Source organism: Lates calcarifer, unplaced genomic scaffold (genome assembly GCF_001640805.2).
Source record: "Lates calcarifer isolate ASB-BC8 unplaced genomic scaffold, TLL_Latcal_v3 _unitig_4082_quiver_1320, whole genome shotgun sequence".
Lineage (NCBI taxonomy): Eukaryota > Metazoa > Chordata > Actinopteri > Centropomidae > Lates > Lates calcarifer.
Genome location: NW_026116692.1, coordinates 381 through 27,094, shown reverse-complemented (window position 1 = coordinate 27,094; position 26,714 = coordinate 381). Strand labels below are relative to the sequence as shown.

The 26,714-nt window shown below is 38.9% G+C and overlaps 1 protein-coding gene across 3 annotated transcripts; it reads right to left on the bottom strand.

Moving 5' to 3' along the window:
• Window positions 1–26,714, bottom strand: LOC108896214 (protein 4.1). Of its 3 annotated transcripts, none has more exons than XM_018695254.2 (9): window positions 26,377–26,708; window positions 26,090–26,137; window positions 24,238–24,300; window positions 20,996–21,166; window positions 6,677–6,805; window positions 5,562–5,678; window positions 3,960–4,040; window positions 3,540–3,659; window positions 1–241 (listed from the first exon to the last, which is right to left on the bottom strand). In XM_018695254.2, the coding sequence occupies exons 1-8, from the start codon at window positions 26,482–26,484 to the stop codon at window positions 3,561–3,563; spliced, it is 816 nt and encodes a 271-aa protein (XP_018550770.2). In that variant the 5' UTR covers window positions 26,485–26,708; the 3' UTR covers window positions 1–241; window positions 3,540–3,560. The 3 variants fall into 3 exon arrangements, with proteins under 3 accessions (XP_018550770.2, XP_050924266.1, XP_050924267.1); XM_051068309.1 differs by having other exon boundaries at window positions 5,562–5,663; window positions 26,377–26,707; XM_051068310.1 differs by lacking the exon at window positions 5,562–5,678 and having other exon boundaries at window positions 26,377–26,714.

Sequence of the window (26,714 nt, the reverse complement as noted above, 5' to 3'; positions counted from 1 at the left end):
TTGTGGGGAATACTGGGAGGGTTCTTGGGAATTTTCTGGTGACTCTGTCTCCTTCATGCTGAACTCCATACTCATGGAGGTTAAAGTTCTTAGTTCAGTGTTGATGCTTGTTCCCTCTGATGTGGTCTGGTGGTTCATGTCGAAAAGGCAGTGCATTTGGGTGTAATGGCTGGGGGTGCTGAGGTAAAATGGTGTGATGGGGACACAAGTAAGGAGGGAGAAGTGTGGGCAGTCGAGAGGTCTGGGGTGTGGTCCAAGTATTGGTAGATTGAAAGAGGGAGGGATGGACAGGTGACCAAAGACAGGAAAAAACAAGAAAGATATCTTTAGTGGATTTTGACAGGTAAATTTGAATATGTCAGATAACAACACATGAAAACACCTGTACAATCTGATACATGAGTGAAAAGGACGGTAACACCCAGAATAAAAATAAGAAAAAATAGAAAATAAAAAAGATGCATATAAATTGATCAATTGATGATGAACTAAATACTGTAAACAATTGTAATAATGGTTTCTCAAATAAAATAAGGAAGATCAGGTGTAGTCTCAAATCGTAGTAGTAATAGTAGTAGTAGTAGTAAAGTGATCAGTCAAAACAAATGGAGGCCAGGTCAAAAGCTGTGGTGGAATAACCTGTGCTGTAATTGTTCACATAGTAAATTCAGTAAAAGGTCCATTTTCACAGCTCTAATTTCAACAGCACAACAACAGAACCATGTCATAATCATCGCTCTGCTGAAAACACTTTTTCCTTTAACCAGAAATATTGTTTTAACTCTGATGGCTTCCCTACAGTGGCTTTTTTGACCTCTGTGAAGCTCTTGACAATGCAACTCAACACTTCCTGAATTAAGACCCTTAAGGTTCCTGAAAGATTTTTAATGTAAACCATTTCTCAGCAAAGGTGAAAGAGGAGTGCACATGACATGACTGTTGTGGTATTGATGGAATTTATGCTATAAAAATGTATTATACTGAATTTATGAGGGCAACAGGTAAACATGAGGATGTGCTAAGTAACAACAAATTAGAGCAGCTATTCACAAAGATATGATAAAATATTCTCTGTCCCTGCCTCTAATATAAGACTGTTCCTAATAAAGGTTTGGCTCTCTGCAGTTGCTATCTGCCACTAATTAAGAATTTAACTGAAATTGACAGCAGAATCTGAAGTGAGATTTAAATCATGCTTTTTGCATTATGTCTTTTATGTTGATATGGTGCATTCATTTGCAACATTAACATTGCCTTCGACTCTATAGCTGAGCAGTATAGTGATGCTAATACAGGGCAAATACATTAGAATGATAATGGCAGCTGTGAAAACAGATACATCGTGGCAACAAGAAAAGCCTAAGAATGAAGCAGTATGAGTCTACTTTCTGTTTATGAAAACCAGATGGGAAAGCAGTAAAATGTTTAAGGTCACTGCAGCTTCTATTTAGGTAGGGTGGACATTTTAAATTAAAGTATAGAATGCCCCTGTCACACACCACAGTGTAATGGGCATGTCTGTCAGAGCAGTGGAATATAGAGAACTTGAAGTCAGTTATAAGATGTCATGGTTATGGTTGGGGAATGAGGTTGCTCTTGGGCTTTACTCTGATGTAAACACATTGAAGTTGACTGAATATGCCAGTAAAGCCGAGGTACATGGGGGCTTTTAAGCTCTCGGTAATCTCACAGGCTAATTAAATCCCTACCCCTCTCCTGCTCTTTACAAAGTTGATTTCAGAAAACTTATAGCTTCTAAGTAAACTTTAAGTATATCCTAGAAGTTTCTCAACATGGACACACAAAAGCCAGCTTCCTGGTTAATGGAAGTGAAGATTTATGCTTTGGGTGAAGGCAGCTAATTACACCCTGTGTGTGTAAACTGTATTATTGCATAAGGCGTTTCAATAAATTCCACCAACCTGTGCTATCTTTACAGTAGCTCTGGCCTAATGACCTCCACTGCTAACAAGCTATGTAAGTGACATTGTTAACAGGTTGACTTTTCCCAATACATTATATACACACTTTGACCTCTTGTCCGTGATATTTTGAAATTGGAAAGATAAACCTACAAATGTGAAATGTAAACGGTTGCTTTATTACCAAAATAATATTAAAGCTAAATTTGGTTACACAGCAGCAGTTGTAGTACACAGGAACAGGTCTGTAGGCCTCTATTGTTTTTCTCCACTGCTGGATTACATAGGCTGTTACAAGACTACTATTACCATTACTTGTACTACTTTTATTTTGGAAGCTTTGTGTTAGCTATGCTCATCTACATGTCTTGATAGTCTGTCAGACTGCACTGAGGGCTTGAAAGGCCCACAGCCCAATCACTGCATAGACTGACTGGGAGGTAGGGCCACTGTGTTTACATACCAGGCTGTCAGTCAGCTAAACAACACCAGATCCCCAGCCTGGACCCTTTAACATCACATAAACAAGGCCACAATTAAAGCCTCATGGGCACCATTACTTAACATACCTCATACTGCTGAGACATCTTGTTTCATGTTGAAACAGACTTAACCAAACTCTTACAACACACTCCACATCCATACATGTACTTGTGTAATACAGCAGAATGTTTAGCAGTGACTAAATATCAACAGAGTCATAATAAAGAGCTATGTAATGTTACTTTGCCATGATTATCACCATTGCCATGTTTACGTCATTTTACTTGGTCTAGCCAGGATTGTTTTGCTGGTGTAATTACAGTCGTGGCTTCCAGCATATGTTCAGTGGTTCATAATGATTCATGTACAATGTAATGTATTTAACCACTTCAGTGAAATGTTGCTATTTGGCTTCCTCTAAAGCAGAACTGTCAGGGCCAAATTTACCAAGAAATGGGATTGTGCAAATGAGTGCACCAGTTTTCCATGAGTTCCATGAGAACAGCAACCTGCATGTATTCAGTGTGTGGTTTACTAAGACAGCAGCTCATCATGTCCAGGTAGGTTCTTGATCACAAAGCTGAGAAAATTGATAATAATTATCTTGATTCCATGTGGTCCAACATCACTTGAAAAAAAAACTCTTACTCAAACTAGAGGGAGATGGGGAACAAGCATCAGGTCCCGCAGCCCAGACTGGACAAAGTGGATATGGATGTTACTGCAGTAAATGCAGCCAAATGCACATTTAAATATCTTTAAAAATGTGGCTCATGCTGGCTAAATTCTGTTATTCAAAATCCATATATGCACAGTGCTGAGTGGTACACATTGCAAACACAAAAATGACATGAAAACTGTGACTCCAGTTTGCTACATTAGTTTGATAAATACAGCGCATTGTGTTTGGGGAAGAATGTGTTGCATCTGGCACGAAAGCCTTAGTAAATTTGGTTCTTGGTGCTTTGTGGTTTAAGAATACATCCAGCCACAGATAACCACAGGATTTGGTAAGGGTAAGGGAATGTGATCTTCTATCTGTTTTCCTCTGTCTGCATGATTGTGTCAGAGTTTCAGTCAGACCAGTCAGAATGGTAAGGGATGGGTGAAGGAGGGTTCAGGGTGTGCACTCACCTTCCAAAAGCGCAGTCTATCTTACTCTGGGCTGATCTCTGTTTCCTGGTGTACAACCACTTTGGTAACAGACATATCTGGGTGCTGCTCTTTTGCTTCTTTAATGGCCTGGGCCAAAGCCTGAGTAGTGATCAAAGGACAGCATTCCAGGTTTGTTCAGAAGAATGCGATTTATGAGTTTAATTAAAATGACTTCCACGCAGAACAGATCTAACTAATATAGGAGCACAATTGCTCTATGAGGCAAATTGAGCCTAGAAATAATTCCGGCTCATTCTAACGGATACACGCATTTCAATAAATGAGCCACTTGCTTACTACAGACCTTTGAGGAAAACAACATTATTACAGCATGATTTAGTGTGAACAGTGAAACATGAAAAAAAGCACTTCTCCTCTTCCATCATTTACATTTCTCACCTTGTCATGATCAATTTCAGTGTCTCCAGTGATGACGATTCTCTTCTCAATGCGAGTCTCAGAGATCCCTCCTTTCACCGTCTATAATAGAGAGATGAAACAGGCTGAGTATGATCTAAGAAAAACTGAAAACCCTGTAAATAAAATGCAGTGTCCTTTCTTAATAGAGGACTAGATAGATTAGAAATACTAGTTTAGAAATAATGTGATACACAGTGATGCATGGAAACATGGATGTTTACAAGACATGCATAAACTGTAAAGCAAAGGGACATTTGAGAGTATACATACATTTCTATAAACAGAAAGTCTAATGTTGCCATGGACGGACAGCTATCAGTGGATTATTTTGATACTGAACTAAACTGAACTAAACTTCAAAACCTGATAATTGTTAGTTCTGATAATTGTAACTTCTGGAGTCTCTGTACATCTTTGTACAGACCTCAGTAAGTGTAGGTCATGCTAAACCTAAAATACACTCACTGAGCACTTTATTAGGAGCACCTTACTAATACTGTGCAGGGCCTCCTGTTGTTCTCAATACAGGATGGATTCCACCAGATGTTGGAAACTTTCCTCTGAGATTCTGCTCCATGTTGATTTGACTGCATCACATCATTTCTACAGATTTGTCAGCTGCACATTCATGCTGCCAATCTCCTGTTCTACCACATCACAAAGGTGTTCTACTGGATTCAGATCTACTGACTGGAGAGACCACTGAAGTTCACTGAACTCACTGTCATGTTCATGAAACCAGTTTGTGACATGGAGCATTATCCTGCTGGAAGTGGCCATTAGATGGTAAACTGTGGCCATAAAGGGATGAACACTCAGATAGGCTGGTGCATTCAAACAATGACTAATTGGTATTAAGTGGCCCAAAGTGTGTCAAGAAAACACTCCCCACATCATTACACCACCACCACTGACTGCTGGACTGGACTGGACTGCTGACACAAGAATCAATGGATTCATGCTGTTGAACCAAATTCTGACTCTACCACCTGCTGCCTCAGCAGAAATCCAGAGCCATCAGGTCAGTTCTTAGCTGATGAGTGGAACCTGACGTGGTTTTCTACTACTGTAACTCATACGCCTCATGGCTGGATGTGTTGTTCATTCTGAGATGTTTTTCTGCACAGTTGTAAAGAGTGGTTATCTGAGTTACTGTAGCCTTTCTCTCAACTCCAACCAGTGTGGCCATGCTCTGCTAACCTCTCTCATCAACAAGGCATTTCTCTCAGTATGACTGCTGTTTACTGGATGGTTTTGGCAGCATTTTAAGTAACTCTGGGGACTGTTGTGCATGAAAATCCCAGGAGATTGGCAGAAATACTCAAACCAGCCCACATTAAAAACAACAAAAAGTATTCCTGATTTTAATAGGAAGAGGTGCCAGGCTCGGTTACCCTCCATCAGATACTTAAATAGTGTGACGTCAAGGGTCATTCATCATCAATTGAAAGCAGAGACTTTCAGTCCCTTGCACCAGTGATATTGACCCTTGATGTCTCACTATTTAAGTCCATCACAGCGTAGTGGTACTGTGCTGATCTGTATTGACTGACTGTGGGACTATTAATGAAGTAAGCAGACCTTGGTGATCTGGGTGGTTGTGGTGGTGCTGATGGTCTCAGAGGTGATGGTTTGGGCACTCAGCAGCACTCCTGAGTCCCTCTCTGCCAGGTTGTCCACCGGCTGTGGGAGAGACACCTTTTAAGTGTTAGACAGGTTAATCAGTTTAAACACACTCAGCTATCTCTGATCTTGTTTATAATTTGTGCAATTATAAGACGTTGGAGCTGGATATTGAACCTCAGGTCTTTTTTTGTTACTAACCAAATATGTCTCTAACTTTCCCAGGCATTTCCTGTCCAGTTAAATTTTTAATCTTTACTTATTTTCTAAACCATCAAAGTTTTTAAATTATTGACAAGTTTTATCAAGATTAAGTTATGTGACTGGTTGTTTTGAAAATACTTTAGTATTTGAGAACCTTGGCTTTATTGTCAATTAAAATGTTTTTATTTCTAAAAATAAGCTATCAATGCATGGATGGTTATTGTTGACTGAATTGTAAATTTGAAACCTTATAGAAAATACAAATAATTAAGGCTGGATTACTAACAAAGCAGGGCAACTGCTGTGGGGCCTCAGTACGTCAGGACATCCAAAGAGTCCAGGTTAAAGGGGAATGGTAAATGGCTGCATTTACATCGCAGTACTTTGAAAAGCTCTTACCAATTTGCCTGTTGCACCAGTTCTACTTCCTTAGACACAGACCACCAAGGTGCAGGGAAACTAGTTTGTGATTACTTAACTGACTGCAAATTGGTTTGTTCATACTGTATGCACCAGTAAAGCATTGTAACTAAATCTTACCAAGTCTGTTCAATTTTATTGAGCCAATATCAAGGGGCTTTTTCAACAAACTGAAAGGAGCCATGGATATGTAAAAAAAAAAAAAAAAGACAAACAACAACAACAACAACAAAAACATATGTAATGCCTATTGGGTAAAGGTCAAAATTTCAGGCTGGGCCAGACCCCTACAGTGAACATTCTGTATGTCAACATGTGTAGCAATACAGCTTTAAAAATAAATCTGCATACAAAGTTACAAAATTTTGATTTAGAATTGAATTTAATCAGAGCTGAATATGTTTTGTGAAAGTTATAAGTTTGTGTGCAATTCCCAGAATTCCCCTCACCTGTGCTGATTCGTATGTAATGGTCTTGGTCTCAGTGTGAACTAGGGGCATGTCCTTGTAGGTCACAGTTCCTCTCAGGGAGTTGGTGACATCTGAGATGGTGATTGTCTGGGTCTTTAGCACCGGAGACTGGAGGGATAAGATAAATAGTCAGCAACAAACTCTCTGCGGGCTCTGTCAATACAAAATAACTGCCACACATGAATTCAAATACGCTGACACATTACAGCCTTTCAGGATTAAGGTTGGATTGAGGTCCTTTGGCCTCTAACTGCCACCATACTGGTTGGCAGAAAACATGATACCCTGTCCTGCAAGCATGTAAATGTATTAATACTGACTGCTGGGGTAACTGCTGTAGTTTTGCTTTTATTAAAAAAGGGAGGAAACATACTCATATCACCCATGGATTTACCATCAAAGGACCACACAGAATATGTTATGGTTTATTTCACACACAGATGACGCCATCAGTAGGATGAGGTGTCACATCTGCTCTAACATTAGTCTACTGAGCTAAATAAGAATCACTTAGGGCTTGTTGTGTAGGATGAACCTGACATCATATTAATATGGAGAGGTTTATATGTCAACTCATCATTAGTTTTATCCTCTGAGAAGGTATCAGGGGGAACTGGAATCCTCTGTTTATCATCCTTGGCTCTGGGGGAATAGGTTTAGCCTTCATTCCTCCAAAGGATACATATTGACTATTGAAACACTCACTGACTGCTGATCAGAGTGACTAATGCTACAAAACCGTAGAAATGCCACAACACAAATAACTAACACAGTGTGAGCATACTCAGTGGCACAAGCATTCAGTGAGGTTGCAGCCAGCAGAGTGAAAGCTTTTGAATGTTGTGACAAAATACATTTTAGTTAACAGGCGTAACTTGAAAGTAAAGTTAACCAGCTACACTTAATGAATTGACAGTACAATTGCACATAAATAGGTTTTCAACATGATGGGCACAGTTTCTTGCAACCTATGCTTGTAAATGCCATGTCCAATATATTGCTGAAAAGTAAATCTACGACAGAGGAGACAGGTAGTTTAATCTACAAAATTCTGTAAGTGTGTGGTTAACAACTATAAACAATTTGTGTGTTTGGAGCAGATATACACATGCATGTCTGCCTTTCTTGACTTCCTTGCTGACAACATTTGTTCCTTCCTGCTCCGACTCCAACCAATCAGAACCTGCCTGGCTGATTGCTTGACTTAAAAAAAAAAAACAACAAAAAAGCAAGGCACTCCTCAGCCTTATTAGTATTTACTGCACCTTCCCTGTTACTTACAGGAAAAATGCAACAATAGAGCACTTCAGATACTTTCAGACAACATATGCTTGCTGTAGCTACAACCAGTGTAGTCACAGTAAACACAATGGCAGCCAGCTGAGCTTTTTTCAACTTGCCATTGTGATACATTGTGATACATGCTTATCAGCATGTCAACCTTTCATCCACTGTCTGCCACTGATGTGAGTCTGGGTGACGGTGGCAGCAGATGAAAGCAGGGTAGCCCATATGTACCTCATCACACTCCGCAGTTCCTCAGGAACCAGAGGATCAAGAGGCAACCTCCCAGGACTGTCACTGGGTCTGCCACAAGGTTTCCTCCCAGATGGACATATCCAGAAAATCTTTAAAGAAAGCTGACCAGGAGGTAACGTAAAGAGATGCTCAAACCATGTCAACTAGCTCCTGTCAACATGAGGAAGTTCTTTCTCAATGCCTGAGCTCCTCATCCTGTGATGTGTGTTCACATAACGTCTTTTCCTAATTGTTCCCAGCGACAAGAGAGTATATGCAGAGAAAAAGTGCTTGTATTGTAGATTGTTATGGCAATGTATAGCAAGGCACACAGTATAAGAGCAGCAGTAAAATCTCATAGCCATAAACTGTATATGAGATTGGGATGAGCCACCAATACCCACAACTGACAACACCATATGGCAGCTCAATTGTAAACTATGTTTATGCTGAACACTGATGGATTATCAATAACCAAAAACTCCACTTAACTCTGACAAGACTCACAATACTGCATCCTATAGTAAACAGTGTGTTTACAGTTTGTTTTGTATCTGCTTCTGAATGAAATGTGTGCTTTTTCTTTGTTACTTGAAATAAGTGATGAAAAATGTGACCTGTAGTAGCCCTGCACTGTCAGAGAAGTTGAGCAGTGACCTCCTGTCAAACCAGATAAAGTAAGATAAAATAAAGATTATGACATTTACTGTAGGTATAGAAATAACAAAAGCAATTTAAAGCCACTGGTGACATTTCTAAGTGTTGGTGGCAACACAACATACATATTTAACCCATATTAAACTACAAATTCACAATTTTGAGCTCCCTGTACCTTTCAGCCACAGTAGGTGGATTGAGCAACCTGTAGTGTAAGGTAGAGAGTGGACCAGATGTTCACTACATGGGGAGTGGCAGTGGTGACTCCCACATAAGGTAATGTTATGTACATACCCTTCAGAGTCCAAAGGACCTTCACCAAAGACAAACTAGACAAGAGGAAACTTATGGATAAATCATTCTGACCAAAAGACAACTGTATTATACATATTCAAATGTAGACATTTCACTTTTGATGCATTTAATATTTTTAGAGAAACTATAACATACCTTAATGTAGCTTTAAATTAATACTAGAAAAGTCACACTATATCAAGAAAGACAGAATAAATCCATTTGCTGAATAAAGGAAAAGTCCATCAGTAGACAATGAAAAAAATAAAATGTGGTAATTTCCTTTAGTGTCACAGTGAAAAGTAAAGGCTTACAGATTCAGAATTATCCAAAAATCCATTGACACAATCATTAGCAGGTCATACAGATGTGCACACACCCACCAATAGTTTGAGTACATTTACTGAGCATGCACAGTCTTTTATGAGTGTATTTATTTCATTAGCAGTGTTGTAAAAGTAGTAAGACACATTACATGTTGTATTATGTCAGTCCCACCAACATCTCAAAGGGTAAACATTATACTTTCCCAGAGTTTGTTTCGATTCAGTCATACATTTTTCAGTTCTACATTTACATTTTAAAGGCTTCGAGCAACATCTATACTGTGGATACAACATTCCTTAAAGTTGAAATTATACTTAAGAATCCATTATATATGGCAATGAAATCTTAGAGGATGATCTAATGATGCAAGAAAAATAAAGCCAACTAATTGGTATATCATGTAATGTCAACTGACTCAAACTTGATTCACGTAGAATATATCCTTTAAAACTAAACCTGAAAATGTTCTCAGGAAACTAAATACATAATTCTGAGTCTTGAAATTATGGAAACCACACAGCAGTAGAATGATCTGGTGTAAAAAGGAGATCAAATTAAAGAATATATGGAGCACTAAGAAACAGCTTAGTGGACCATCAACATACTGTACTTCCAGTATTGACAAATGAACCAAAAGGTTTCAATTTCTCTACCTCTACCGTTGAGGGGGCAGTGTTTAAACGCCTGCACGGACAGATTTAAAGCTAAGTATGCAACTTTTCATACTGCATAACAACTGAAATAAACCAAGCAATTTATTAGGAACACCTGTACACCTGTTTATTCATGCAACTTTCCAATCAGCCAAGCATGTGGCAGTAGTTCAGTGCATAACATCCTGCAGATACAGGTCACGAGCTTCAGTCAATGTTCACATCAAACATCAGAATGAGGAAAAAGTGTAATCAGACCGGCTCACTGTAGTGAGCAGAGAAGCATCTCAGAATGAATATGTTGAACCTTGAGGTGGATGGACTACAACAGCAGAGGACCATGACAGGTTCCACTCCTGTCAGCCAAGAACAGAAATCTGAGGCTGCAGTGGACACAGGCTCACCAAAACTGGACAGCCGAAGTCTGGAAACATGGCCTGGTCTGATGGATCTGGATTTCTATTGAGTCATGCAGAATTTGAAAAATATTATTCAAAGGAAATATCTGATCACAGAATAGAGTGGTGCAGGGATGACATAGCATCACTCTGGTTCCCTCGACAAAAAAGGAATGGGAATTTGTACACCTAGGTCGCATGACGTCCATGTCATCATCATCAGGCTTCTAATTTGTAATTTGATTTAGCCGCTTACCTCCTCTAGAAAAGCCTTTGTTCTTATAAAGTTACTGATAGTTTCTAGCTTCTCGTGTGCAGCGTTATGACATCCACAACCTCTGTAGTCTCATTTAGCCACTCGTTAGCAACCTTTTTGAAGACACATAAAAGCTTTTAAAAATCACAAATGGCGTATTTTCTGACGTACTTTCTGTGTCTTGACCTCAATATTTTGAAACGATGGAACTGGAAGTGCTAAAATGCTAACTTATTTTCAGGTTTTAGGACTCATTCCTGCACCACCCTATAAGCAACAGGATTATTAATCTGATCGCACCTCTGATGCCAACTTTCAGTACTTGACAGTTTATGTAGATCTGTACAAACTGAGATTTCATACAAAGTCTTATTAGAAGACTCCTGAATGGCCCACTTCCCTGACAGCCATGACAATTAAATGCCAACGTTCAAGACCTACTCAGGAAGTAGTGTGCCCTTCATGTAGTGCGGATGATGATCCAATAGTTAATTTCCTTTTCCAAAAACCATGACCATTTGTCTCTCTAATCTTAATGTTCTAGTTGCCTGACCCTAACCATGCTTTGGTTGCAAAAGAAATAACTTAAAAAACACTGGTGTTGAACATTAAAATGTTTCACTTTGCAGTTATATTGTAAAATTCATTAGCATTTTTTGGAATCCATGCGTACTTGGTCATTTATTTCTGTTAACAGGACACACATACATTTTCAGTCACTGCTACCATTCAACAAGAAAGATACTGCAACAACAATAAAGGCAGACAACATCTGAGAACTGTATCAACTGTTATGTACCCCACATTCACTTTTAACCAGTCAGACCTTATGTCTGCTATTAACTAACCATTCTGGTACTGGCAGGTTTCAAAATAGTTCCTTTCTCAGCAAGTATCTGGAATGTACTGTATTCATCTCTGTGGTCGACATTCACACAACTGTAGTAATGTAGGCCAGTATGTCAAAAGACTGTTCCAAACAGGATCAGTACAGTCAACATATATCAGTGTACTGATATGTATTTTTGGGAATCAAATAGTGCCAGGAAGTTTGTGCTAAATTATTAAGGTGTGTTCAAGTTTCTGGTGTCTTGTGTCCATCTTCTGTCCATCTGAGCAGGTGCTAGCCACTGCTAACTGGCTGTTTGGTGTGAATAAACACAGACTGCACCAACAGTTCTGCAGTCAAATTTGTGTGATTCGCACAACATGACCATTCATAATTACAATTAGACTGGGAAACAGCTGATATAATGGGTTCTTAATTTTTGAACTGTGTGTGTGTCTGCAGGTCAGCACTGTCAAAACTGTATACTTCGCCTCTGCAACAGGATCTTGTTATTAACGGCAGAATTGAAATGAACTGAACGATCCAAAATTTCGCTGCTGTGATTGCTGCTGTGACTGGGCCTTTAGGGTAGAATTTTTTAATTGGTGTGCAGTTTATCAAAATGAGTCTCAAGTCTTTAAGCAGGATTTTGACAAGCTTGGCCTATGCAAAAGAGAAAAGTTGCATATCATAGCTAGACATACAAAACCACATTTATCAGTCAACTAACAGGTTTTTGATAACCAACAATATCATGTAAACAAGTACACCATGCCTTAAGAAGTACAACAGTTTCACTTTAAGGCATTGTATATTAGTAATGCAGGACAGTACTGAGCCAACTACTTCAGAACATTATGTATTACATATTTAGATGTATTGAAAGTTCTTACTTTTCTTGCTATTATTTCCCCTTTATCCTTGTTGGTTGCTAGACCTCATCATCCAGTGGAAACTGCATATCTCCAGTCCTGATGATTGTTACACCTTATCTTAATATGTTGATTTGCCATGTTTCTTTTTAGGTTTAGAAAATTCTCCTGTTAGGCTCATGAAACCTTTCAAAACCCACTACATTGTGTCAAAACTATTACTGTTTTGTCACCATTGTGCTGCACTCCCAAGATTGTTTCTTTATCTGTAACCTTTAAAGATTAAGATAGCTCAGTAATTGTTCAAACAACAGTCAGTAATGAAAATGTTGCTTATGTCTGCTGTTCTTAACACCTGGAAGACTACAAAAATAATGGCCCTGCATTGCCCTGTAGTTGTATTCCATTTGGATATTGTATTATCATCCTAGTGTCACATCATAGTTCATCATAGTATCTCTATGGTTCATCCAGCCATAGATTATGGGTACAATTAAGAGTCAATATTTGCTGAACTTAAGTTAGTGGATAAGTATGAAATTGCTGTAATGCATTCCTGAGTAATTCATTGTCTCCACTGATATATTCTAAACTTATACCTGGCCTGATTGTCTGCTGATACTTGGTCCGTGATTAACACAGGGCTAATGCATGTCAGCTGCAACAGCAGTCTGCTAAGCTGCACACAGATTCTTAACACTGTCAGAGAACTTTGGTCAACTAACTAAATATACTTCCTCCATATAATGTTGTCCAAGGGCTGTTTAACAGAAGGATATGAGATATTAGTATATTTCAAAATTCATCATGCATCTTAGTACATCCCTGTAGTGAACTAAACTGATGTTCAGTGAATAGCAAAAAACACTAACTACTAAGGACACTGTACTATATATACAATGCAAGTCTTTATCATCATTAAGTAAGTAAGTAATTTCAATTATGAGAACACAGAGAAAAGGGTTTTCTTGTTCTGAAAAAGAAATGCTACCTCTTACTGATTCTTTAAGCGAGAGAATGTAACTTTTAAAATAGGAAATAGCACTTCATTCTCTTACAAATCGGTAAGGTTGAATTTCTAATGAATATAAAACACCCTTGCATAATTCAGTTCACCCAGAAATTTTTCTGCAACTGTCTTACTTGATATGACCAATAGCTGACGGTGGCTAATGTTAGCTAAAAACAGTAAACTGAGACAGGCAATTCTGTAACTGACATTACCAGGGATTTTACATGACATGTATTTAGCATTTACCGTTGCACTGTAATCGACCTTTGGCTCAGTGTCTCTCCTGAATGGCAAATGTCTAGTGATAGCTTAGCAACCATAACTAGGCATGTCAGGTTTGTCAGCCTTTGGACTTCTTCACAGGATGAAGCAGAGTGCATGGGGCTATCGTAAGGAGGACTAATTTTCTTTTTCTTTTTGTTTTCCAATCAGAAACACAAGAGCAAGAATGTAAAGAGTGGATTAAACAGTGTGTTTGTCTGCTCTAACATACGCTACTAATGTTAGCATACCTGGCAAACCTGCTTACTACCTGCAGTGGTCACCTTAATCACACTGGTCACTTTAATTCCAGTGGCAAGTAAGGAGCAAAATTATTAACTACATTATTTTGTGGCATTAGAGGCTACATAAGACTTTTTTTCAGGACTGGAACATCTGTGTGAGAGCTGGTCCCTAATGCAGCTATATCTCCTGGAAAAGCGTCTTAAGTTACACAGTGTTATGTTTGCCAAATTCTGTGGTTTGTCCTCATTCCCAAAGCCTTTAAATGTATTCATTACATGTGAAAGAGTGGAGTTAACTAACAACACTGAATTGCCAGTGTCAGTGACTGAATCAGTTGCTTTTAGCAGTGGGGCTACTCAAAGGTGACCGACAGCTGTCAACTTCAGAGTATGTTACTTTCTCATTAAAAGCTTAATAAAACACTGTGAAAGTCACACAAACAATCACAATGATAGCTTTCTCTAAAACAATTGGGTGCTGAACTATAAATCTTATGTGCAGTGCTTGTATAGATTTGTACTAAACTAAATGTGACAGCTTGAACCAGAAAGAGACTGAACATACTGCAGAACTGAAGACAGAGTCAGAGCTGCACCACACTGTTTTGAAGTGCCTTTGAACAGTGATGTGTTCACTTATGTAAGTATATACCGAAGTGCCTTTGAACAGCAATGTGACCATTTAGTTTAGTGAAACCGTGAGTGGCCAGAGTGTATGTGACTACCACTCTTTAAACAGAACTGAATTAAGGGATTCAAATCAGCAAAGTCTGTCATGATTTCCACTTCTAAAACCCTAGGACAAGTAGCTTTAGACTCAGGTTTTAATATGGATACATTGTCATGTATGTAAGTGGATACATTCTTGGTTAAAAACAACTCAGCAAGAGACAGTTTTCAAGCACTTGAGGTATAGTTAGTTAGCTAGCAGAAGCAAATGAACTCTGCCAGTGACAGCTGTCATTTCAGTCAGTAAAACTGATGATTTAGGTAAAGAGGAGAATAGGTTGTTTTGAATACTTCTATGTGAAAGGATATGGATTTGCTATGGATATGTCACTAATAAATCTGCCGCAGTTATCATTGTAAAGAGGTTGACAGGCATAGCACAGCAACGGTAAATAAGCAGGGGAGGGGCTTAGCAAAGGTCATCTACTCATGGCCACAGTGGCCACTGTTGAGCAAAAGTTACATAAGCTCGCTTTAAAGAGTAAAATTTCATTTTGAGTCCAGCCATTTTTGCTGAAATGTGGTGTGTGGAAGAGTATAATAGAAATAATTGCAAGCATAGAGCAGATAGTTCTCAGGTAGACAGAGGGTCACAACAGCACTTGAATGAAGAAGTCTCTAGGTGGCTAGGGGCACCTTGCAGGATTAAGTGTTTAGGCATTTCCCCACTTATGTATCTTTTAAATAAAGGCCAGCCACAGCATGGTCAGGGCCATCACCAGCAGCCCTGACAGAAAGAAAGACATCCGGGAGTGCTTGAGCCTGGCTGGGTTTAGCTCACATGGGTTATCCAAGCTCCTTCCCTCCTCTGGCACATTGATAGCCACCCTTAGAGTGTGACCATGAGCTTGTTCTTCCTCCTCTTCCTCCTCCTCCTCCGCATCATCATCAACCCAATCAACCTCACTGTCCTCATTGTCTTCCAGCAGGCAGTCATGCCTGTACAGTGGTGGCCCCCCTGGCACTGGGGACAAACTATATGCTCTTACCTTGTGTCCGAACAGAGACTGCCTCCCTCGCTGTGCTCAGCAGCAGCAGACCAAGAGAGACAGATAACAATGAACACAGAAGTGGAATATGGTCAACTGACGGGAGAGGGAGGAAGGGGGATAGAGGGACAAGGAAATGGAGGAAGGAGATGCTGTAGGGAAGGTACAAGAAAGGAAGGCTATGGAGGGTAATTAGCAGGGAGGGGACATGCGTTCGTCCCTGCAATCCCTTGTCTCATACAACTTTTAATGAAGTTGTTTGTGTTGTTGCCAGAGAGAAAAATAATAACATGTACAGACAATTCGCTTCACCTCAAAAATCACACAGTTACTCCATGCCATGAGCTTTGGGGAGCCATAGATAAACGCCATATGTAAGTTACTGATATATGGAACAGGATAAATCTGTTTTTTGCTTCTGTGTGGTTATAATTGTGACAGTTGCAGAGGCTATAGATGGTTCCATTTGAAACCAACAAACTGCTGTATGGACCCAGACTGTGTGTGATCTTACAGAGGAATTAAAACAACCCTATAAATACTCCTTCCAATCTGTCAACTATATGGGTACATTGAGGGAAATGACCATTTGCTAAAGCCCTACCCTAATGAGCAATTGTCCAGTCATAGTTTAACAACTGTAACTATACAAAGCAGCTCTGGTTTGGATTTGTCCACATGATAAAATGGAACGCATGGGTCACTAGTCAGATCAATACTAGGCATCTAAAAACTATGGTATGTCTTAATCATTGCCTTTCCAAAGCTAAATATAAAAGAGCAGTGTATTTATCTGCTCTTAGGAAAGCCAGTAACATTGACATGCTTAGATTACTAGCTTACTATCTACAGTGGTAATGTAGCATTACCTCTGTAGACATGAGTTAGCATATCATTAATTAATCAAATGATATGGAGTTATAGGTGATGTTAGAAAATGCCCTGTGTAAGACATAGTTCAGACACATTAGTGGCCCTCTCTGGCTATTTATGGATTTGGTGAAGTTTGACCTTTTCTAGTGTGAAAGTGAAAATATTTTTATATTTTGCCTATATTGGTTTGCAAGTGTTTTTTTCTGTACTTTTATTCCAGAGCTAACTAGCTCTACCCTGCAATAAAAAAAAAAAAAAAGTTTCTCCTTTATTTCCATGACTTCTACATGGATTGTCAACTGGCCAGGAAGCTGACTTTTTGCCTCAGTTTGCACCGAGTTAGCATGATATTGTGTATGCAGCCATCAAATGCACATTTAAGATCCTTTGCTGGGCTTTCATTTTGATATTTAATTCACATTTTTAAGTCAGCCAAACTAGGAGTTAATAAGGTAGGTGACTACAGCTGCTAAAATCTGGCAGCCACAGTTGATCATTCAGCTGCAAAAGTCTATGGTCACTGACAAAAAATGTGATGCCTACTTTGGTCTGCGAATTAAAGGGACCATTTTTTCAAGAAGTACCACATAATTTGAAGGTGGCAAATCTGCCACTGTTACCATTACATACTGCATGCCAGTGCTGCGGAATGGAAAGCTCAACAGGTGTAGCAGCAGTAACTAAGGTAAGGGGGCATAGCAGAGGGGTAATTACTACTGTTTGAAATAATTTGAACATAACTGTTTCCACTAAGCTATGATTGTTGAAACAAAGAGGGAGGAGGACTGTGAACTGATTCATTATTGACAACAGGCCTTATGTCAAATGTTCATTGAAATCAAATTAGTCCGAGAATGAGCTCTAACTGAGTTACTCAGACAGAAAAACAGCCACTGAAAGATTCTGTAGTTTGTAAAAAAAGAGGGCAGGGACAGTAAGGTGGTTTAATCAAGCTGCCACCTTTGACAGAGCTATGATGGCAAAAAGGGGAAGGAAGGAAGGGGGGGGAAGAGGAGTGAACTGAGGATTAATAAATCTCTGCTCCATGGTGGGAGTACAACAGGCATTTTCTGACAGCTAAGTCAGCTATCTGATAGCTAGTGCAAACCATTTTGGCAGTGTAAAGTTGTCCAAATGCCAGCAGGAAGGAGAGAACACCAGAAAATCTGACTGGTATGGGCTGGCAAAACCATAATATGTCATCTGCATTGCTTTACAATGCACCAACAGACTGTCAATTATCTTGGCATCTTGGCATTAACTCTGGAAGAGCTTGCCATGAATCACCTTTTTACGGTACTTCTGCGGAGGTGATGGGGATGTAGTATTGCACACAAGGCAAGATCTGTGTTTAGGCCTGCAAGAATCTAACAGCTCAGGGAGAATCTAAGAATTTCCACCTGGCAGATGGTGACGCAAAAGACTATTTCTGTTTCTTCATTTCATGTGTCATCATAATTCCTAGCATTCAGCAATATAGCAATATAAAATTACCAAAACTGTGCCTCAGGCCGAAAAAAATCGTTGTTGCTGGATTTTTGAGTATTAAAAAAAGGAAGATGGTTATTGTGCAGGACCCCATGTCTGGGATAGAAACTGTGTCTTCAAATTTTGGGTGGGAGACAACAGCACATTGGAGGACTGAGATCCTCTCTGACCTTCAGTGTCATTGTCTGAGCGAACAGGAAAAAGATGGTGGAAGCTGTGAGGAAGAGGATGGAGTTGTTGGGGATTTAACTAGGGCCCAAACAGGCCCAGACTTCACAGAGTAAGGGGAAGGAGAGGAAAACAGACGGGGCAGAGGTACAAGACAGAGACAAAGAAAGGACACATAAAGACATCCAGGTAGGGACAGATACAGAGAAGTGGATTTGGAGGGTGAGACAGAAGAGGGGGTAGGGGGGGAAGGGGATGGGTGTCAGTCCTCTGGCTACTAATCATTGTTCTTTAACTTATTTCCCTGTGTTCTTCGGCCTCTCACTCTTTCATTGATCACATCAGGCACAAGAGTCATGCGAATACATTATTAGGACTAACCCAGCCATGCGATTGATTGGCACATCAGGCAAGATGACAAAGCTTGCAGTAGCCATTCACAGAGCAAAGGCAGTGGTAAGGGCGTGAGCTTAGGGTTAAAGGGAGTGGGATCCAGGACAAGGCACCTACAAAGGTGCCAGTATGCTTCAAACAATTGTTGTCGTTTCCGACTTCATTTCAGGCAGACTGCATCTAACAGTTTCTGCAACTTTTCCAAAACCAACGTGATAAAGTGATCGGACAGGTGTGTGGAGGTGAGAAGGTATGCAGTTTTAATCTGTCTTACAAACTCTTTTTTTCCATTTTTCACACAACTACTTCTGTCACTTTTCTTGTAAATAGCCAAGTACAGCACCATGAAGAGATTGTCCCAAGGTATCCACCCTTGAACCCATAAATCATCAAGTCTTGTTCCTCTCTGTGATGGCAAAGCTCTACACCTTCAAGTGTGCATGTGTTTCCATTTGGGACAAGTATAAGCACCTCTGCCTTTTGATATGTTCAGGCAACACTTACACAGACTAGTTGGTTTGAAGCATACTGAACCCTTTTTGCTGGCAGCTGAGCACAGTCTGCTTAAGTTGGATAGCTGCTTATTAAAAGTAGGCCATGGCCATAGCCTTCAAGTGCCATTCTTTATATTGCTCATGAAGAAACGCTGGACAGTGTTGACCTTCTGCAGCCTGTGTCAGAAAGTACTAGATCAGAGCATCTTTACCTCAGACACGCCATCAACTACTCTGTGTGCAGGTACAACTGTGGGCATCTTCCCCTGCACACACATACACACACATGCCATCTTCACATTGGCAAAAATAAAAAAAAATTGTCTAAAAAAAAGTGTAGTCTAGTCCCTCTGTGACTGCAGTTATTGTCATGCTAAAGCAGTGGAATGATATGGAGAGAGCCAACAGCACCACCAAGTGGAGGACCAGTGAGCAGTTCTAGATGATTAAGTACATTGTGGACATCTGCTCTATTCTTCATGGACAACAACAATATATTTATGTTCAATACCATATGCATGTATGTGTCTTTCCCATAACATATCTCCATGCAGGTCTGTACATATTGTAAACATTATACACAAATAGTGGGAACTTACACCTAAAGACTGGTAAGATCTGATAACTAACCATACAAACCATACAACCATGCAAAGCGAACAACTGCTGTTGTCTTTGTAGTATTTCCTTTGTGGTAATCTGATTCATTTTAATTTGTGTGGTATTATGCAATACTACAGGAAAAAATTAAAACCTCACATTTTTAATGCTGATAGAAGAACCCTCTGTCAAAAATTTAATTGAAATCCTTTAATATTTCCTTTGATATTGGTTATGCATTGCTTGTTCTTGTCTTTAATTGACACACACAGGCATTGACCTCCACTCAGATGTCCTCATATCTGAGTATAGGTGGAGCACTGGTGTGTACAGATAGCCCCTTTTCAGTTTGACATTTTGACTTGTCATGGCATTAAAAGCCCAGGCTGTTACTGATAACATTAACAATGGCACTGCTCTGTTTAAATGTCCCAGCAAGTCATGACACTGTGACTGTGAGCCATCTTGAACAGTATCAGGAACCTAAAACTGAAGCAACTACATGGATTTTAGCCAACACTCACTTATTTTTTAACACCTGCATTTATTTCCTGGGACATGTAAAATTGTCTTCTGTGAAAAAGGCATTTAGTAAAGAATTCTGAAGCAAATGTGTAAAATAAAATTATCTTGAAATTGATGTGTGACAGGGTTTTATCAAATGAAAGTAATGGGTGTCAACTTGTTTTTCCTAACACATGACCATCAGAGGGTGTCTGTACAAATGTGATGATAATACATGACAAACACAGATAGAATCATAGTTCCCATTGTGGGCTTGATGTCAAATTTAAATCACTGTCCTAAAGTGTTTTTATAGTCTGCAGATGAGGTCTAGCTGAAGTGCCTGTTAGTAGCAAATAGCCTGCTAGTTAGTTAGATAGTATACAAAGTTTAGCCAAGAGTTTGTTCAGGGTTTCGGAGCTGGCCTGCTCAAGTGACAAATTGTGTTTGTTGCAGTAAATACTGTGGTTTAAAGGAACAGTCTGATATTTTAGAAAAAATATGCATTTGACATGTTTTTCCTCTGAGTGTCCAGCACATAGGCTGGCTAAAGATTTAGCCTAGCTTAGCACATCTAAGACTAGTATAGCGCAAGACTGGAAGCCAAAGAAGCTGCTAGCATAGCTGTGTCACATGAAAAAGACACCTTAAGCTGACACTGTGGATGAAATGATGTGTACTCAAGAATAATCAACAGTACTGCTGCAGTGCATTTTCTTCTCAGGTTTCTGGACTCACCGCTGGTTGGAGCTGGCCATTGATGCTTGCTGTACGAAAAGGTGAATTGGTGGAAAGACGCTTGTCCCACTCACTGGGCCGAGGCTCCGGTACAGACTCCATGAAACTTCTCTTCAGCTCACTGATGCTAGTGTGGTGACGCATGATCTCAGTTTGGGTCTTATCCAGGTCCTTCAACGAGAATGTAAAAGTCAGAATAGGTAGATAGAAGAGACTGAATGACAATAATGGGAGAGAAAACAGGATGACAGAAAATGATTCAGTAAGATGTGAATGAAATGGGTGAAAAGGGAGTAAAAAGAGCATGGCACGCTACTGAAAATGCACTTTTATATAATGAAATGAAATGAACAGCCAACAATAATGAATCTTCCAATGTGGAAAAAGAAGTCAATCTGCCATTCTTTCAATATGTCGACAAAAGTTTCTTTAAAATGCAGTGCAGCTTTGTGTTATTTCAAAAGCATGCACAATGATTATGTCTGTTTATTCCCAATGACACACTGAGGTCATAGAAGGAAAATATTTTCAGACAAACTAGACCACCAGACTGAATTTGGAGGAGTTATCATTTATCTCCTGTGATATGTGATCCATATTTCATCCACTGAAAGTTCATGATAACAAAGATTGAGTAGCACAGGCGCTAAGTATTACTCCTGATTATTGGTTACTAATTAGGCACTGCTTCACTGGCACACAGATTATGACTTATATCAATGCCAGGAAGAGGAGATTTGAAACAACAAGGAACACAGGAGGTTTCAAATTTCTCTGAAAAACCTGCATATGGTGAGCAGGTTTGATGGAACGCAAGTACAGGTGCAGGACAAAGGCAAATAAGGAAAAGGCAAGTTAGTCTGCACACTGAATACGGCAATCTCCCAGCAATTTCAGTAAATTAAGAAAGGAAGTAAAAGAAATTAAGTGGCTCGGGCTGTTTATGTATACACACCTGTTTTCCAAGGTGAAGGATCAACTTAAATATCTACATATATTTAAGTATACACTGTGCTATTTTTGAAGGAAATTTTATGGTTGATTTGGATGATAGGTGTTGTTTGTGTGGCACCTCCAAGCTGTCATTTTTTGTCTATTTATTAGCCTGCTTTATGTTCACGTGGGATTTTGATCTGACAAAGTAACTATCCAAACTGTGGGTAACTACTGTATATTTAAATGACTGTTTGCCAGGGTGTATAGGTGGCAGGCTGAAAAACAAATAGAGATACAACACAGACACATGAAGAAGGGGGGTGACATGTCACATAATTTGCAGGCTGAAGTCATTCCCTGATATGATATGGCTGTAAAAAGCTAAACTGAACTTAAAAGGCCAAGATAGTAGAGCTGCATATTGCTGAATACTTGTAGGTTTGTCACTATGATGCCTTTTATCATACATGTAGTCTCTAATGCAGCCTTAAAAGAGGAAATTCACTTTATCAAGCTGTAGTAAGCACATGTCATCCCTCTCTTCTGAAATCATATGGACTCAGAATGTCATATGGCACAGTGATAACAGTAATCAGGGCGACAGAAATACAGAGTCACAGACAGACAGTAAAGCACAGCATGAGCATTGCAAGGGTCTTAGGTCCACGTAGTAAATTAATCAAATGAAAAGAGACTGGGAGTCCTCAGTAACCATGAGGACCAATGAGAACAACAGCAGCAGTGTTCAGATTCTGTTAGTGACATAACTGAGACATATACAACTGGGAAACAACCAAAAAGTATTTTCTGTTTAATCTTCTCTGTCAGTAGATCCTTTTCACAGAAGACATTTTGACTTAAACAGAGAAAACACAGGTAGAATTAATAACACTGATGATGGCTGCATTCCATTTAGATGAGCCTCTTTTATTGTGCATGCTCTCTCACTGAGATGGCTTATTAGGACACTTAATGGAATTGAGCCATCATTAATGTAACTATTTACACCTGTGCTTTTCCTGCTTTGACGCGTCAAAATGTCTGCTGAGAAGAGAGTCTGTGGACAACATGGTAAAACAGCAGGTCAGGTACTGAAACTACTGTGTGGCTGGTACGCAGAACCAACAGATTCTCACAGTCATTAACTCCCATTCATGCAAAGCCTACAAAACACAAGCCTTCTTTATTCATAGTCCTGGTTCAAATTATCATTCAATCAAATTATTATTAAATTACTGTCAGTTTGGTAATTTCCTGTAATATGTTGCATAGAGTGCACAGTGCACAGGTGGTGAGAGAGGCACAGGTGGGAGGTCCATTGAAAAGAGGCAGTGCAAAGCAAGTTGTATTTTGGTGGAAACTGTGTGTCAGACTGTACGCTGACAACAGACCACTTTCTTTTTAAGTTTATCAACAGGAGCAAATTATATATACAAAGCAAATGTGCAGCAATGATGGAATAATGCTTAAAATGTAAATAAACCATTTAAACTAATCGCGCCCCAAACAGTAGAGGCGTTTAAATCAGCATAAAAAATAGTGTTTATTGTAGTTAAAGCAGGAACACTTCCAAATTGCTAATAACAAGTGATTCTTATAGTATCTGTTGACCACAGCTGCTTTCCAATGGTATTCTGTGTCTCAGTTTATGATATGATGTGAGCATTTATGATGTGAGATACAGTAGACACACAACTGAAATAGCATCAGATTGTTGTGGTCGTACAAACAGCCTCATCAACGTTTTTTATCGTTCATTTCTAAAATTATTGAACACATTAAATAAAAACCTGAACCACCTCCTGAGTTGCTGTGTGTTTAGATCACAGCTGTTTCAAAACCAGGACGTCAATGATGCTTTTGGATTTTTTTTTTCTAACTGTAACAAGACACGCTGATGTTTGGTTTCTCTTTTAGATCCCCATCTAAAGATCACTTTAACAGTATTGAGTTGAGACCATTAGAACAGATTACATCTCAGACATTTTTACTTATAAATTGTTTGTTTCAGTACCTAAGACCAATCTGCAGTACCAGTTTAAACCAAAAAGAGACCTTTCCCAATCATATATTTCATAGAATAGAAAATGACAATGACAATGTCAAAGTGAAGTGAAGCTACTTGCATGAGAATCAGAGAGGAAAATAGTGCATGCCAAGCCTTTAGGGTTAAGCTGAAAACAAGGCAAGAAATTAAGAGAAACAGAGGTGTCAAAGCAAAAGAAAATCAACACAAACTCCATGCAGGACGAAAAACATGATGGCAAACAGCCAGAACAGATAATCTGAAAACTGAAGATACAAACCTCCAACATTAAATTGCTATGCCTGATATAAATAGTTTCACCCTCAAGTTTCTTAGCTCTTTTCTGTGGGAAATTAGGAAAAAGGGAAGAGCTGGTTGAAAATAATGCAGAATTGATACAAACATTTTAATATTTAATTTGCAATGGTGAACAGCGAGCAGCACTGACCATGGCAATGACATGAATCACAAAAATAAAAGCGGTGTGGAGTTGCAGCTCCCGGTGTGCCCAGCTCAGCAAGTGACAAAACTGAGAATTCAGCTACACACAGCCAGTCATGTGTGAGAAGCCAGGAAGATATACTCACTGCTGTATGTGAAAGTTGCATGCTGCGCATGCAAAGGCTGCTGCAGTGCAGTGCTCAGGAGGAGAGATATCAGTGTGTGTCTGCTTGTCTGGAGGAGTCACTTCAGGAATTTGTTTATTTAATATGAAATGAAATGAAAATTGTTGAGTCTTAAACTTTCAAAAGTGATTGATTATCTTATTGATACATATGAGCTTATTCAGAATTACCCATTTTTAGTTTAGACCAATCATGTATATCAGTTAAGCACATTCATTTTTTTTTCATTCATTGGTAAACAGTCTCTTGTTTACACATTCAGCAATTACAGATCAACATTATCATTCATTTGGATTCATGTTTCTGGCCCAATATTCACCAACCTCTGAGGGAGATATCTGGCTACCAGCTGCTAAACGTTCAACTCTGCTGTGTTAAATTCATCATCTACAGTATATACAGTATATCAGCATGTAATGTCTCCTTTATATAAGGTTAAGTGTTAAAAATGGCAAGATTTCTAGAATGAAGTTACAATAGTTTGAAAGAAAAGGATGTTACAAGAGCTAAATTTTATTGTATTTTTTTTAAAGTTGTGATTTTATTAGGATTTTTATTCTCATGATATTATGACTTTCTCTAATGTTTTGATCACAGTTGCCCTAATACTCCACCAGAGAGCACTGACATTTTTTTGCTAATGTAAAATGTCCTGCTCACTGCATATTTTGGTCAAAATAACAAATATAACCAAATAACCAATGTTAAGGGTTCCTTGTCAAAAATATGTATTTATATTATGGATTTATATTAAAGAAGAACATCTGCTAACATATTGTTATCAGATCTGTAAAAAAAATAAATAAAATAATATATATATTATTGATATATCTTAAAGGAGTTAAGAAGTATTATACATATATATAGTATATATATATATATATATATATATATATATAGTACTGTATAACTGTATATGTAACTGTATATAATAATATTATTTGTTATTATTATTATTAATAATAATAATAATAAAAGCTACACTTTCAATAAAGCCACTGCAGAATCCAACATTTTTGGTCACAATAATCACAGAACCATTTGCAAAATCCTGGAGGGACTGATTCAGTCAACGCTAATGGGGCTTTTCCTAAATAGAAATGAATGCATGTGAGTACATACAACAGCCACAGGTATACTCCCTCTTCCAAATTTTATTTTGTTAACCAGTGTAACTGTATCTTTGCATCTGGAGAAGAAGAAAGTTGGTTTTATACAATAAAAATGTTTTGTAAAGGGAGTGATGGTGACCAATTTAATAACTTGCACAATCGATTTCTTCTTCATCCAAGACCAAGTTTTTATGCAGCTGATAGGATATGAACAAGCCTTCAAAGACAAACAGCCAGGAATCATAGAACAATCAAGAGATTCAAACACTTGGTGTCTCAGCAGTAAAAACAGCACCGTAAGACAACAGAAAAGCAAATTATATCTCTTGATGTGTAATTGATGTATGGATGAGGATGGTGAGTCAGCAAGAACACAGCTCAAGAGCATGCTAACCTTCCTCACTCGCACCATCTCCATCTTTGTTTTGTCCTGAGGAGAGTGCTGATCCCCACCAAAGAAAAGACACAGTTACTGCATGTTAAGGTATAAATTCTAAAATAAAAGCCAGTACTAAAAAGATGGCCAAGCGGCCAGCATGAGAGCTAATGAATACATATATGTATATATATGTGTATATATATATATATATATATATATTATATTATTATTTAAATACAATTGTATTAGGGTCAGCTGGTTTCAACAGCGGTTCAGTCTGATCATGCATCAAGCAAACAAACCTGGCTCTTTTTCTCTCTTTCTCTTTCCCCACTGCCGGTGGTCACAGAGGGGGAGCGCCTCCGCTCTCTCCTTGCCACTGTCTGGTAGCACAGACAAAGCTCATACATGAGGATCAATTCCAATCACAAAAAGGGATAAAACCTTCCACAAAACACTTCTGTGTCCATATAGAGCTAAAACAAAATGTTGGAATGTACTTTTCGGTTACAGTGACAAAGAAATTATATGTTACCCCACTGCTTCATTGCAGCACTTCAACACTACAGTGGTGTGTATAAAAAGCTCCATGTGAACACTTAAAGTTCAACATTCTCTTGCTCTCTCTCTTTCCTCTTCC